This window comes from Trematosphaeria pertusa, assembly GCF_010094035.1.
Source record: "Trematosphaeria pertusa strain CBS 122368 unplaced genomic scaffold BU26scaffold_19, whole genome shotgun sequence".
Taxonomy (NCBI): domain Eukaryota; kingdom Fungi; phylum Ascomycota; class Dothideomycetes; order Pleosporales; family Trematosphaeriaceae; genus Trematosphaeria; species Trematosphaeria pertusa.
The window spans coordinates 525498-539552 of NW_022987230.1; the positions used below are offsets into that span (position 1 = coordinate 525498).

General features: G+C 54.7%; 5 protein-coding genes across 5 annotated transcripts; 2 read left to right on the forward strand and 3 right to left on the reverse strand.

Moving 5' to 3' along the window:
- Nucleotides 1–698: 698 nt before the first annotated feature.
- On the forward strand, nt 699–1840 carry BU26DRAFT_534699 (HisG-domain-containing protein; the record flags this gene model as incomplete). Its single annotated transcript, XM_033831229.1, has 3 exons — nt 699–843; nt 892–1554; nt 1605–1840. The coding sequence occupies 3 exons, from the start codon at nt 699–701 to the stop codon at nt 1838–1840; spliced, it is 1044 nt and encodes a 347-aa protein (XP_033677701.1).
- Nucleotides 1841–2008: 168 nt separating this feature from the next.
- On the reverse strand, nt 2009–2990 carry BU26DRAFT_130932 (uncharacterized protein). The gene has a single exon (XM_033819668.1). The coding sequence runs from the start codon at nt 2723–2725 to the stop codon at nt 2213–2215; it is 513 nt and encodes a 170-aa protein (XP_033677702.1). The 5' UTR covers nt 2726–2990; the 3' UTR covers nt 2009–2212.
- BU26DRAFT_524262 (HSP20-like chaperone) lies at nt 2810–3989 on the reverse strand (the record flags this gene model as incomplete). Its single annotated transcript, XM_033830241.1, has 1 exon — nt 2810–3989. A coding segment is annotated over one exon (734 nt), but the record flags the coding sequence as incomplete, so codon positions are not given.
- A 6819-nt stretch (nt 3990–10808) lies between these two features.
- Nucleotides 10809–12043, reverse strand: BU26DRAFT_510519 (3-deoxy-7-phosphoheptulonate synthase; the record flags this gene model as incomplete). Its single annotated transcript, XM_033827240.1, has 3 exons — nt 10809–10969; nt 11019–11976; nt 12035–12043. The coding sequence occupies 3 exons, from the start codon at nt 12041–12043 to the stop codon at nt 10809–10811; spliced, it is 1128 nt and encodes a 375-aa protein (XP_033677704.1).
- Nucleotides 12044–12581: 538 nt separating this feature from the next.
- Nucleotides 12582–14055, forward strand: BU26DRAFT_130627 (xylose isomerase-like protein). Its single transcript, XM_033819667.1, has one exon. The coding sequence runs from the start codon at nt 12769–12771 to the stop codon at nt 13858–13860; it is 1092 nt and encodes a 363-aa protein (XP_033677705.1). The 5' UTR covers nt 12582–12768; the 3' UTR covers nt 13861–14055.

A 14055-nucleotide genomic window follows, 5' to 3' on the forward strand; every position in this document is an offset into this window, starting at 1 on the left:
GAGTGTTTTCGAGATCGACCGGTGTCGTGCTGGAGGTACGTTGGGCGTGCAGATGAAGTTGGCGACGGCGAGGTTGGACTTTTTGATGGTGAGGTGTGCGAAGTTGGGCCGGGGGTCGCAAGCGAATGGCGCTAGTCCAAAAGCGGAAGAGCGCGGGGCATCTGCACGGCTTCGGCCCTGAGCATTGATTGGGGCGTCGTCCATCAAATTTCTGTCCGCATATCGGAGCCTTCTCGTCCACCTCATCCAACATTCCCTGTCCTGGCTGGTACGCATGCGCATATTTACAGCTCACGCTTAAGCGCGCAACGCGGACGACGTTACTCTAGATTCCATTCGCCAATTGCGCTCCACACGTGCAACAATACCCCTCTTTGACGCCAAAGAGTCACAATAGAGGTTACCCACGCAGCCCAAATCTGCACACCACGAAACGACTAATTCTCCCACCCCCGATCCACGACCACTGCAGTCGCGCGTACCTCTAGCTGCGTTACAAAAGCCGAGCATCCAATTAGACCGTTCCGCGTGGGCACTCGTTTGAATCCCGCATCACCAACCATCGGGGCTAGCAGGCTTTGACGCACCGGTCCGCGCCCGGCGCCGTACCCCAGATTGGGTGATTTAAGAGATGGATTTGGTCAACTCGTATGTGCGACCTTCTCCCACCCTCCTCTTTCCGCAAAATGCTGGCGAACATGGAGTTCACGAATGGCGTCGATGGTGTGGAGGAAGCGGAAGGCATTGTGCAAAGGGCGCGCACGTGGAGCCGGAGTCTTCCTTTCTTGACTGACGTTCTGGGGAATAGTTTAAATGATCGGTTACTGTTCGCGGTGCCAAAGAGTATGTTTCCGCTCGCAGCCAGGGAGCAGTGCTGATCCGTGCTCGCAGAGGGCCGCCTCCACCAAGCCTGCTTGGACCTTCTCCATGGCTCAGACATACAATTCCACCGCCACTCACGGCTCGACATTGCCCTCGTCAAGAACCACCCGCTCGCCCTAGTATTTCTCCCCGCCGCCGATATCCCTACGTTCGTTGGCGAGGGACGAGTCGATCTGGGCATAACCGGGCGAGACCAAGTCGCCGAGCATGAATGCATAGTGCCCCCGACAGAGATGACGGGAGTAGTGGAGGTCATGGATCTCGGATTTGGCAAATGCAGTCTGCAAGTCCAGGTGCCACAGAAGGGGGAGTTGGCGAATCCAGACGATCTGATCGGAAAGAACATCGTGACGAGCTTCACAAATCTGGCAGAACAGTACTTCAGGAGATTAGAAGCAGCGCAAGCGGGAAATGCTACAAATGGCGAGGCAACCGGAGGAGCGAAGATGAAGACGAATATCAAGTTTGTTGGTGGCAGCGTGGAAGCCGCATGCGCGCTCGGTGTTGCAGACGGCATTGTCGACCTTGTTGAATCTGGCGAGACAATGCGTGCTGCTGGACTGAAGGCGATTTCAACAGTTATCGACTCGAGCGCTATCCTCATCAAGTCAAAACACCCGTCGGATCCCAAGCTTGTTGACCTCATTACCGCAAGGCTCAGGGGTGTCATAAGTCAGTCCATACTACCTCCAGTTCCTTTCACAGGTACTAACCTCCAGTAGCTGCACAAAAGTATGTCCTCTGCACATATAACATCGAGCGGCCCAAGCTCGAAGCCGCCTGCAAGATCGCTCCCGGAAAGCGCGCCGCTACAATCAACGCGCTGGAAGAGGACGGCTGGGTCGCTGTCCAGGTCATGGTCGAACGGAAAGAGATCGCCGTTGTAATGGATAGGCTTACCGAAGCCGGAGCCTGCGACATTTTGGTGATGAAGATCGAGAACTCTAGAACAGCGTAATGCGCCCCGAGGAAGATTAGCCAGGCAACATTTCACGAAAAGTTCTGTGGTCAGGAGTCCGGCGGTATCTGGTCTTTTTGTTTTCTCAACGACATAGATCGGATGGGAAAGATCATGGGAAATAATCATTCTACCTAGGTGTATCAGAGGAATGTACAGGAGGACATCGTGAGCCATCCATTTTCCAGGCCTATCTCCCGTCACTAGCTGGAGTGCAACCAGGAAGTCCCTTCAAAATTCGGCACAACCACTAACAACGCGATCATGCTAGAATTCTGCAACTCTTATTGATCACTTAGCCGGAGTCTGATGGTAATGCACCCAGCAGCACGTGCTCCAAGTGCCGGGGCACCGAAGCAGCGCCACAAATACTTAGCCGATCGACTTTATATACAGCGAAGTCTCCACAGGCGCAGTGGCGCCAAACCGCAATCCACAGCTCAGCGAAGAGCCGCAAAAACGCAGCAATACAACGAGGCTGAAACTACCCTTCTTGCACGCTCCAGCTCGGGCCCTCCCCCGCCGTGGGGATATATGCAAGGGACGGCCTGTCGGGTGCTCGTTCTCCTCTTCTCTTCTTCTTTTTTGATTTGTCCTTCCTCTGTTTTTATCACGGGTATTGTGTCGTTGGCTTGAAACGGATTTTGTCTGCGTCGAGCTTGCTTTGAATCTCTGCTCTTCGCTGTGGAGTGGTATGCGTTCAATGTTGAGACTCTCTCTCCGGCCTCGTGAGCATGCGACGACCGCGGACCTATCGGTCTCGAAGATGGCAGAAACCCCCGGGGACAATGCTTCCTCCTTCCCTGGAGAACAGCATTGTACCATCCATATATACACACACCACATCGCCTTATCACACCAGTCAGTCACGAAGCACAAGCACATACCTAAGCGCACACAAACAAGTCTTCAAATTCACTTATGTCAATTGTCCCTTAAAAAAATAATTCGAACTATTGTTCTACATCCTTTCCCACGCGCCCGAATCAATCCAATCCCCCAATCAACCAAACCATTCCGTCGAAGCTTTTCGAAGAGTGGAGAGATGAAGAGAAGGAAGGTAGAGGCTATGTGTGTCCAAGAAAGGAGTGTGAAGGGAAAGCCCGCATACATTTGAAATACTCCATGCTGATGCCCTGACTCCCTGAAGTTAAACTCCGTAATCATGCTAGTCGTGAGATCCGGTTGTCGTTCTCGTTGTTGGTGTTGGTGTTGTTGTTGAGAAAGGAAGGAAGGGAGGAAGGAAGGAATGGACAAGGACTTTTGTTTGTTTGTTGCTGAAACAAGAAGTGTATGAAGTCGAGGTCGAGATCAGATCAGATCGAGGAAGGAGAGTTGATGCCGAATTGTTTGTTGGTGGTGTGGATGAAGGCGACTCGATCGGAAGGTAATTGACGTCAGTCGAGTCTCGCCGCTTACTCGATACTGATCTTGCGCGGCTGCGGAGCCTTCGCCTTCGGGACCACAATGCTCAAGATGCCATTCTTCAAGCTGGCCTTAACAGCATCCTGATCGACACGCGCGGGGAAGCTAAAGCTGCGATGGAACTCGCCGACGCTGCGCTCGCTAACCCAGTACTTCGGCGCATTCTCCTGCTTCGCGACCTCGCCCTTGTCATTCTTCGCGACCTGCGTCTCGCCCTCCTTGCTCGACTCGCCGGCCTCCTCCTCCACGCTCGGCTTCTGGTAGTGCTGCTCGCCCTCCTCGATGAAGCCCTGCGGCCGCTCGCCCTCCTCCCTCACTTGCTCGTGGCGGCCGCTAATCGTCAGCGTGTTGGCGTCCGTCCACTCGATGTTGATGTCCTTCTGCTCGATGCCGGGGAATTCGCCGTGCAGCTCGTACGCGTCCTGGACCTCCTTGACGTCGAACTTGGGCGTGAAGGTGCGGATGTCGCGGATCGAGCGGTCAACGTCGCGGAAGACGCGGCGGTCATAGTCGTCCATGAGACGGAAGAGCGGAGCGAACTCCTGCGTGAAGCGCGGGAAGAGCGACATTGCTGCTGGGCTGGTGGAAGTAAAGGTCCGGGTGGTGACGGGTTGTTGAGCTAGAGCTGGAGCTTTCGTCGTCGTGGGGTGCGTGTAGTGGTGCTTGCTGATGCGGTGGAGTTGTTGTGGAACTCTTCGCAGGGTGTTGCGCAGTGGTTGCATTCAGATGTGTTCGATTGTGATGTCCTGGAGATGGGATTCTGGGACGCCGGTGGGTAGGTTTAAATACCGTGGAGGAGGGTTTCTGGAGCTTTCGTGCGGGGCCCGAGAAACCAGGGGGGTACGTCGTTCCATGGCGTGACCTTGGGCTCGAGAATATTCGGCGAATCGGCGGGCGGTTTCTGGAACGGTCGACTTGTCACGATGTATGACGCAATGTGGGATGATTGGAGGAAGCGTTTCGTGATGCGAGGTCGTACGAGAAGCTTCGAGTCTGTGCCTGGCTGCAGTGATCGGTGATCGTGCTTTGTGGTTTTGTGGGTACGGTGCTATGTGTCGAATTGTATCGAAGACTCCTGGCTGCTCTGGAAGGTTCGACCAATCATACGGCCTGGTCGAAAGTCACGTGACTGGTCATTGCGTGGAATGATGGCACCATGGCGCTTTTCGAACTGCCAGGACGCCAGAAGCGGAGACTAAGCTGATTCCACGTGTGGTTCCCCGCACTTTGGCATTGGACGAGCTGCATGCCCAACACTGTATTGGCGGCGGGGCAGTCGAATAGGGAGTTGAAGCGAGCTTCCAAGCATCTCGATCAAAGGACTCACATGTAAATAATGCTGCTAGAGCTCGTGCACGTTACTGTGTAGCTCTAGTTGATGGGTCGAATGTTGATGAACATCTCAGACACATACCTTGTTCTTCCGGCTCCTCCGCCCTTGTCCTCGCAGCTTGTAGCATCTCCCGTCTGCGGATGTAGTAGGCTTTCATCTTCCGTTAGATCATCAGAGACAGCTAGCTTCTAGTTAAGGATAAAGCAACGTCTCGGATCAGTGAGACAGTGTACGTTTCGATATCTGCCGCAGGTGTTCCCAGAGACCGCCCCGCAACGCCGGGCCGGTATTGATATCCTAGTGTAGCAGCGCCGATTCCTGGACTAGCCTCTCGGGGAGCATATCTAGAAGCATACTTGACACACCTGCAATACTCCCGGATCGCGTATATTGCTTCAAGCAGTTTTCCGTACTACCACCCGTGTTCTGATAATCGAGGGGCCCGTCCAAGGTGACATTGCGCTACGCCAACGGCGTTCAAGCCGATTGGTTGAAATGGGTCAAAGACTGACCTGGCGTAACTGGGATGCAAGACTTGTAGAACGGGTGCGGTTCCAGCCAGCCCCAGCTCGGTGCTGCACGTGACACGACTCGCCGTCCGCGAAAGGCGGCCGACGATTGATCGATAGTAGTAGAAAGGTGGCACTGCGCTGTCCAGGGAATCGCGGGAGCTTGCTATACGCCACGTGTTACGACCAAGACCATCCTCCTCCAGCTCCTCTGCCTCATCGTCTCCCAGCTCTTTCTTCCACCAAGCATCTACCCTTTTCTGTTCCCTCCATCCCAAGCCCTCCTACTACCTCGCAATATTTCTTATCCCCGGATCCTGATACGTCTCCAACTGCCTTCTTCCCCTGCGAAGCAAATACTCAATGGTGGCGAAGTCCTTCCTGTCGACGTGGCTATGCTTGTGGAATTCTTCCCTGCCGCAATCTCAGCATTCGTAGCTCATTAATAGTGGTCAATGCATGCGCTCTCTACCTCGCAAAGTTCCGGAAGTTCTCTCTCGACTCCTGTGCCAGTGTGAGCATGTGTTGTGCCGGGAACGAATGGGAAGGGAGACGCGAACAGCAGGCTTTTCTCGCACGGCTCTCAGGCATTGGCGATAGAGGGATAGGACGTCTCGCTGCAGTCCAGACAGTCTCGCCATTATCCTCCTCAGCTTCCACCTTGGACTTTCTGGTAAGATGTAATGATTGGAAACATTGATGATGACGAATCCGCGGTGGCAGCGGGCGAAACCAGCCAGCCCTACCGGCAAGCCGCAAAGCCCCGACCAGCTCCCGATCCGCAAGGGCCGTGCATCTGATCCAAGGAACAGTTCGTGCCGAGAATTAAGCTAGCGGCGTCTGCTACAACTCAATTGTAACGTCTCGTCTCCATGAGCATGTTTGCGTTGTCGTTCAACGTCGCCCGCATGCTGTGCGTCGCTACGCAGCGACGAGCATCTAAGCCTAATCGGTGTGAGAAAGATGGATGGTCCAACGGCAGCCATCTGCATGCACACCCCGCCATCGTACATATTGCCAGCGCATCATCGATTGCGCACGCTGTGCGCAGCCAGCCGGCACTGCTATAAGATTCGAGTCGTGCGGTTCTGCGGTCCTTGCTGTCATCTTCATTGAGCGCCTTACCGTGAGTAGAGCCGCCATGTCACCCTGGATCAGATATGTAGTGGACAGCAAGGGGTAAGAAGGCTTTTGCTATTATCCGGCGTTATGGACAACGAACGGGGAACTTTTCTGATGAGAATAACGTCGTGTGATACAGAGAAGAAAGGGAAGCCGACTTTTATGAAATAGGTATGGATGGAGTGCCAGCCTCGCGAGCCCCTATATACACGTAGAAGACAGCGTTGCTCCAACGTTGAAAAGAAAATGGCGGTATTATGGACGAAACTGGAGAAAAAGGAGGGTATGAGGCTTTTCGCGCTGCGATGCAATGACAAAAGAAAAGATTCGTGGCTGTCTGAAGCTTGGAGGCGAGGTCGACTGGAGGAAACGGAAACCATGTCCAGGGCAGTTCCTTAGCAGCGGAACACAATTAGAGCCAGCGGGAAAAATACAGGAAAATCGACATCAAACCCCAGGCAGTCCTCCTCATGGTCAGGTGCAGTCTTCAACGGGACGGCTAGACCCTCGATGGCCTGAAGACTAGCCTTCCCCCGCAGCGTCAGCATTAAGCACGCCTACAACTGCGCACAGCCACTCATTCGGGACTGTGAACCAAGTTATTCCACGCGGCGACTGCGTCTTCTCCATGAGTTGGATCGTACGTGTGATACTCCGAGAAAGGATGAGGGGAGACCGGCTCTCTTCCTTCATCGTGACCGTCTTCGGTGGTCTCTTCGGAGCGCTCCGACGGGGTGTGACTCGGAGGAACATAAGGAATAGGCGTCGTACTGCGATCGGCAATCTCGTTTTCCGGATCGTCGATCGTGGTTGCAATAGTGGTGTGGCAGCTTGTTGAGGCCGTTCCGGAGGGTCGAGTTCGATGCTCTGCTTTTTGTCAGCTCTAACTTCAGCGGAGAGACCAACAACGAAAGAAGTGGTATCAGAATTCGACCCATCGAAGCATATCGTAGCCCGCTGCGACAGCACAGCTCCTCAGTGAGTAATCCGTTCGAACTTCCTCTAAGAGTTAAGGTTTGAGTGGTAACGACTCGTAGGGAACGCGCGGCATCAGGCGAGACGGTGGCTTCACTGACAGACACCACGATGACGAAACAGCATCATAGCGACTCTTTGACCCGTCCGATGCGCTTTCTCCAAGTAATATGAGCTTTTCAAGAGCCGGGGAGGTGTGAAGTAGTGGCAGGATGGTGGTTTCCATCAAAGGACAAAAAACAATGAATGGCACTTACTAGAGCTGCGTCTGCGCAGTCGCTGGCTGCGCCTGATCCGTTGGCGAACGATGTGTTCGAAATCACCAGGTTGTATGAAAGGTCTGCCAGATTCGAGGTGGGCTTGGTTCGGCCCCGGCGTGGACGGTGAGCTGCCTGGCGAGGCGGTGTCACCGAGCCTTGATGACACACTGACGGACGATCCCGCCTGCACGCGCACACAAGGCTGTCCGGTGTAGTCTTCCTCGCTAATGTCGATTTCCGGCGGATACGGTTCTCCTCTGTTATCGAATCGGACGCCAACCCCAACTAGAGCGAACTCGGCGACGTCGGACGCCCCACTCTGATCCACCTCGGTGACTGGATATCGAAGGGCGGACTCGTCCCAAGCGTTGACTTGATCGTAGTTGGTCTCGGGGTCTTCCGAGCGGGAAGCCATGGTGTTGAGGCTTAGAATATCGAACTCGTTTGAGGTTTGGGGGCAGAAGTGCTGCACGAATGATGGTCCAGCCACGAGATGGGTGCAAGGATTGGCAAGGCCGATCGAAGCGCGACCTGAGTATACGAACAAGTTCGGAAGGAGCGCAATGTCGAAGGGAAGAGAATAAGGAACGGAGTTATTCAGCGACTGCACCGCACAAGAGTGGTGTCGGAGTCGCCGTCAAATATCAAAGGAGTGATGAGCGAGGTTTAAAGGAAAGCAATAGGCGCTCATGCCGTGGGATGGGTGAAGAGGTAGACGGAGGCCCGCGCCCTGGGTAATGGGTCCGGGATTGTTCCTTGTCCACACGCACACATGGCGCTGCATGCGAAAGGCAAGGGACAGCAAAAGAAGGCAGATGTGGCTTCAGCCTCGGTCGGCTGTACCGTGCGATGGTTTTAGCTCCCGTTGCGGTGCGGACGCACGGTAGCTGGCGGCGGCCTCCTCCAGATCTGCAAGCGGGCTGCAGCTGGGGCTCTCGCGTCTGATGACCGCGCAGCCTTTCAGCACACTTCAGATGGCTTCCAATTTGAGCAGGCCATCGCAGATGCGTCCTTCATCCTAGCCTGTTAAATGACCAATGCCCAATGCTGGTTTGGTCTGAATGCGAGCGAGGGGAGAGTGAAGAGATATCTCACGATTAGTTGCATTGGACGACCAGCACTGTGATCGCTAGCACGAAGCGCCTACCAATCATCAGGCCACGGCCGAAGAGACAATTTGGGAGTTCAGCCTCTCCGCCCAATACCTTGGGTCTCAAACGGGCGCCAGGAACGGGGTACCCGGCCGCTTGGTCCTTTTTGGATGAGTCTGATCCGCTTCATGTGATATGACTGCGTTGTATCAGATAGCTGAAACCTACTGCATGGTGCGCTACAGGCCGCGGAATAGTGCTATGGGTGGCAGTTGGCGAGCAGTAGCGGCCATGCGCTGCCTGTTTTTGGAGTGTGGCACAGGTGGCTTAGTGAATGAACCTTTCGCACGATCAACAGGTATATTCTGACCGGTCTGAAAATATCCGCAGACATAGGGCGCGGTCGAGCTTCCAAGAGCCAGTGTTCTGGGCCGGCGTGCAGCAGTTGATACCTAGGTAGACTAGTTGATGCAACCTTCAGACACACGCGACAAGCCAACATGCGAATGAAATCATCGGACAGAGAGATCAACTCGCTGTGGCCGGATTGTGGGGACTCCCAGCGGCGCAAAGGGGGACGAGTAACGGCCCGTTGCGCCGCAGAGTTCGTTAGGCACAGGAGGCTCTCTACGCCAGGGAAAGGCACCTGGGAGGCTATTGTTGGGAACCTGCGTGCGCGAGCTGCTCTGAGGGATATTAATTTGCTGGACCAATCAATGCGCATCCTACACGTTTGCCTTGTGAACCGTTTTCGAAGCTGACTCAATCCAGATCTTGATCGTCCGGCGTAGACCGCCGTGTGAATCTTCTTTGGCTGCGTCCGTACAAGGAAAAGCAAGCGCCGGAGATGAAGACAAATGTGGAATTGCGTAAGTGGTACTCTGCATAGAAGGAGACCCGGAGCGCACTGTGTGAAGGAGTCACTAGATTGCGCACCGCGCCAGCTTCACCGGATCTGCAAGCCTCGCTGCATTACACACACAGCCTGCCCTTCGACAACGAGTATACTCAAGCGCCGAGGCAAAATGATTCGATCAGACAGGCGCAAAGAGCAGGCAGTCGTCAATGCAGCGAGGTCCGAGGCACGAGGGAGCGTACACCGCCGTTGCATTTGCGCTGAGGTTCTGCAGCAAGACGAGATGCCAATTTGTGAACGCATTCTGGGGTGATCTGATCTGAGATGCAGGAGAGCGCTTGGCTGTATGCATGTTGTGGTCCACATGAGCGTACGTAGAGCGGCGAGCGAACCACGCTCGAGATTGATATGAGGCAACAACAGGCTGCTGCAGCGCCACAGTCGCATTATCCGAGTTCGGAATATTCAGAATCGCCTTGGGAGTCTCGATACTCAGAATGGTAGAGAGATCGATCGCGTCCGAGCGACACAGTCGACCCTGGTTAATGTCAGTGCATATTCTACTTGAGGTAGCGACAACTGCCGATCAGAAGTTGCCCTTCAGAGCAATTGCTGCAGTGGAATCCGGAGAATGTGCGCGAGGCGGGATTGACGACGTGAATATGGAGTAATGAGATGAGCTGCAGTGACAACACATCTGCCCATCCCCTGCTGTATCGACATCATCAAAGCATTCGCCTAAAATTCCGGACTGGGAATGATGTGTGGCAAAAAGCTTAGAGAGGTCGACTAGAGAGCTAAGATCGTCTCAGCCTTATCAGGGCTCGATGCTCATTCGGATCAGAGCGTTTCATAAGGAGCTATCCAGGGTGTGGATCATGCGGCGATACGTTGGCCTCGTGGACCTCCACATTCTGGGCCATGCGCTCGTGGATGCGGGTCTGCGGGGCGGCCGCAGAGGGGTCAAACAGGAGGAAACATCGAAGACGAGTGCAGAACCTTGAAACGCTCTGCAAGGATGCGACGATTGACCGGTGAAGAAAAACGATGAATGTTGAGAAGGCAGGACTGGCTCGGGGATTCCTGTTGGCTGGATGTCGGAGGAAGTCACGCTGCGACGCACCTCTTCGCAGCCCGCTGCAGGACGCCCTGGAATGCCTACACCTCCAAACACCCAGCATGCTGTGCAGATTAAGGATGATGCGTCACCGATGCGCCGTCAAGGATCTTCGTCGTGCTCATTTTCACACGTGCGTGGTAACACGCGGCCCTTGTCAGGCAGATGCATTCAAGCCGAAAGGTCAGTATTTTGGTGTCCCGGGAACGCCGAAATGCCCCAATGCCGTGCTCCTGGAACCATACCTAGGGTAATAGCCGGAAGATAAGAGGAAAACAGCCTAGTGAGTGCCATTCACGCCGAGCGCGTCCCTCCTCTTCTGCACCGCCGTCGCGAGTTCCTCGAGGACCTTCTCCGTATCCTCCCAGTTGATGCAGGCATCAGTGATACTCACGCCATACTTGAGCCCCTCTTTGCCTTCCTGCGGAACTTTCTGGTTGCCTGGAACTCAGTTAGTCTACTGCCAAGGTCATATGCGGGATGAACTCACCTTCGTTGATATTGCTCTCGATCATGACGCCCATGATGCTCGTCTCTCCAGCTGCAATCTGCTCAGCCAGGACGTGAGCGACCTTGGGCTGGTTCTTGTGGTTTTTCTCCGAGTTGCCGTGGCTACAGTCGACCATCAACCGCCCATTAAGTCCCTTGGCTCCCAGCTTCTCGCGCGCCTCCTTGATGCTCATCGAGTCATAGTTCGGACCCTTCTTGCCGCCCCGCAGTATGACGAAGCAGTCGTCGTTGCCGATGGTGCCAACTATGGACACGATGCCAGGCTTGGTGACTGAGAGGAAGTGGTGGGGATGCTTGGCAGAGCCGATCGCGTCAATGGCAACGTCCAGGGAGCCGTCGGTGCCGTTCTTGAACCCCACGGGGAAGGAGAGACCAGATGCTAGCTCACGGTGGAGCTGCGACTCAGTCGTCCTAGCGCCAATCGCTCCCACACTCAGCAAGTCGGCCAAGAACTGGGGAGAGATGGTGTCCAGCATCTCGCTCGCTAGAGGCATGCCCTTCTCCGTCAGGTCCACGAAGAGCTGCCTCGACACGCGCAGGCCCTTGTTGATCTTGAAGGTGTTGTCGATATCCGGGTCATTGATCAGACCCTTCCACCCCACGGTTGTTCGCGGCTTCTCCAGGTACGAGCGCATGACGATGAGGAGGTCGTTCTTGTACTTCTCCTTCAGCTTGAGCAGTCGATCGCAGTACTCGAGTGCGGCCTTGGGGTCGTGGATCGAACACGGACCGATAACGACGAGCAACCTCCGCTGAGCGTCTCTGCCGTGGACAACATCGACGGTCTCATTGCGGCCGGTCAGGACGGTTTCCCTCGACTTCGGCGACTGGCGAATCTCGTGCTGGAGGAGATCTGGGGCCGTGAGCGGGTTGTAGCCTCGAATGCGCCAGTCTTCAGAGTTTTGCGAGTCGCCGACAGACTTGTTCTCGATGAAGAACTGAATAACAGTCAGTACCTGCTTTTAGTGGCGATGACGTCGGGTTCTTTGCACTTACTTCTGACATGGCTGCTTCTATTCGCCTTCTATATGCCTGGAAAGAAAGAAGGAAGGAATTCAGAAGCAGTCCAGAGGATAACCTGACTTTGCGAGCTTCACTTCGAGGTAACGTGGAGCTTTTTATGAGTCGAGCATGTGGTAGAGCTGTCCGGAGTCGGGAGAGCGCTGATTGGTTGGTCGGAGGCGGTGAAAGTATTTTTGTTCGGCAGGGCGGCGCCGCTTTCATATGGGGTGACGCCTGGGCCTTCCATCCCACCTCGTCATTCTCGCCATCAACCTGTGGCAATATTCTTCCTAGATTAATTACTCTCGCCGCGTGCCAGACATCTGTCAATTGCCATTTGGAGCCATCGAGATGACCCGGTTCCTGGATCGTATAGCTCTGCCTAGTTAACTGAAAGGTTACCCAGGGGAAGCTGACCCAGGGGTGTACCCCGCTATGCGCTCTGCATCGTGGGCTACCTGCGATACAGCTCGCGAATGCTGTGAAGAGACATCCTCGAATGAGATTGAGATCATCAATGGATGAGCCGGCAGAAGTTTGAGGGCTGCTGCCAGACTCGAGGTTCAACAAGCATGCGTTCATAGGCTAACACCTAGGGATTTACGTCACTCAAACGAATCTCGAATGCGCATCAGAACCCACTGTGTCCAACGCATTGCCTTCGCCTCAATCCTTACTCTTCCCTTCCATCTTCTTCACTGATCACTCCTAACTAGTTCACCCCCACGATGTCAGCACTCGACTACGCTACCCTACCGATGATCCCCATCAGCTACGCCAGCTGCTCCTTGGGCAATCCGTCGAAACCACCGCCCCTCCTCGACCGCCTGCATGCCATATCCACAGCCGGCTTCACAGCAATCGAACTCTCCTTTCCAGACATCCTCTCCTACGGCGAGACCCTGCTCGGCCACTCCCCCGACCCCAAGAGCTACGACGAGCTCTGCAACGTCGCCGCCGCCATCAAACAAGAATGCGACAAGCGCAAGCTCGGCATCATGATGCTACAACCCTTCTCCAACTTCGAGGGCTGGAAAGAAGGCTCCGAGGGCCGGAAAGACGCGTTCGAGCGTGCGAAGGGGTGGATCAGGATCATGCAGGCTTGTGGGACCGATATACTGCAGGTGGGATCGAGCGATACGCCGATAGAGAATCTGGATTTGGGCAAGGTGGTCCTAGATTTGAGAGAGCTGTGTGGTTTGCTGGAGGAGCACGGGTTCAAGCTTGCGTATGAGAATTGGTGCTGGAGCACACATGCGCCAGATTGGAAGGACGTTTGGAAGATTGTCAAGGAAGTGGACAGACCGAACATTGGGCTTTGTCTTGATACCTTCCAGACTGCTGGTGGTGAGTGGGCCGATCCTACTACGCAGTCGGGATTGAGGGAGGATGTCTCGAAAGAGGAGCTGGAGAAAAGGTTCCATAAGTCGCTCGACGATCTCGCTCAAACTATCCCGAAAGACAAGATCTACCTCCTCCAGATCAGCGACGCATACAAGGTACCGACACCGTTCAGCGCGGAAGCCGATGAGCAGGGAATGCGGCCTCGAGGCAGATGGAGCCACGACTTCCGCCCCCTCCCATACAATGGTGGCTATCTGCCAGTCGTCGACGTCACCACCGCAGTCCTACGCACCGGTTTCAGAGGCTGGTTCAGCTACGAGGTGTTCGACGCCGGTCCAGAGGGTAAAGGCAGGAACGTGGATATCGTGGCATACGCACAAGCGGCGAGCAACGTCCAAGGGAGGCTGATTGCGCAGTGTGCAGGCAAGAAGATCCCGATCACGAAAGAAATGGAGACTGTGGAAGAGCACAACTGAGCGAGCTATTCGGCGTATATAGAGAGCAGACGGGGGCATCCAGAGTGGCTTACCAGGTAGAGTACCACTCAATGGCAAGTTGCACCGCTCACCCAAAGAGTATCTTCATGAAAAATGAAAGAATGAATTGACTAAACTAGACAAAAAATATAACAAGACCAACTGCTTCTCGGTGACCTATTCCCACATCCTTTT

Excerpts from the sequence above, each read along its gene's own strand:
- BU26DRAFT_130932 (XM_033819668.1), bottom strand. The coding sequence starts at position 2,725 with ATGTGCTTGTGCTTCGTGACTGACTGGTGTGATAAGGCGATGTGGTGT.
- BU26DRAFT_130627 (XM_033819667.1), top strand. The coding sequence starts at position 12,769 with ATGTCAGCACTCGACTACGCTACCCTACCGATGATCCCCATCAGCTAC.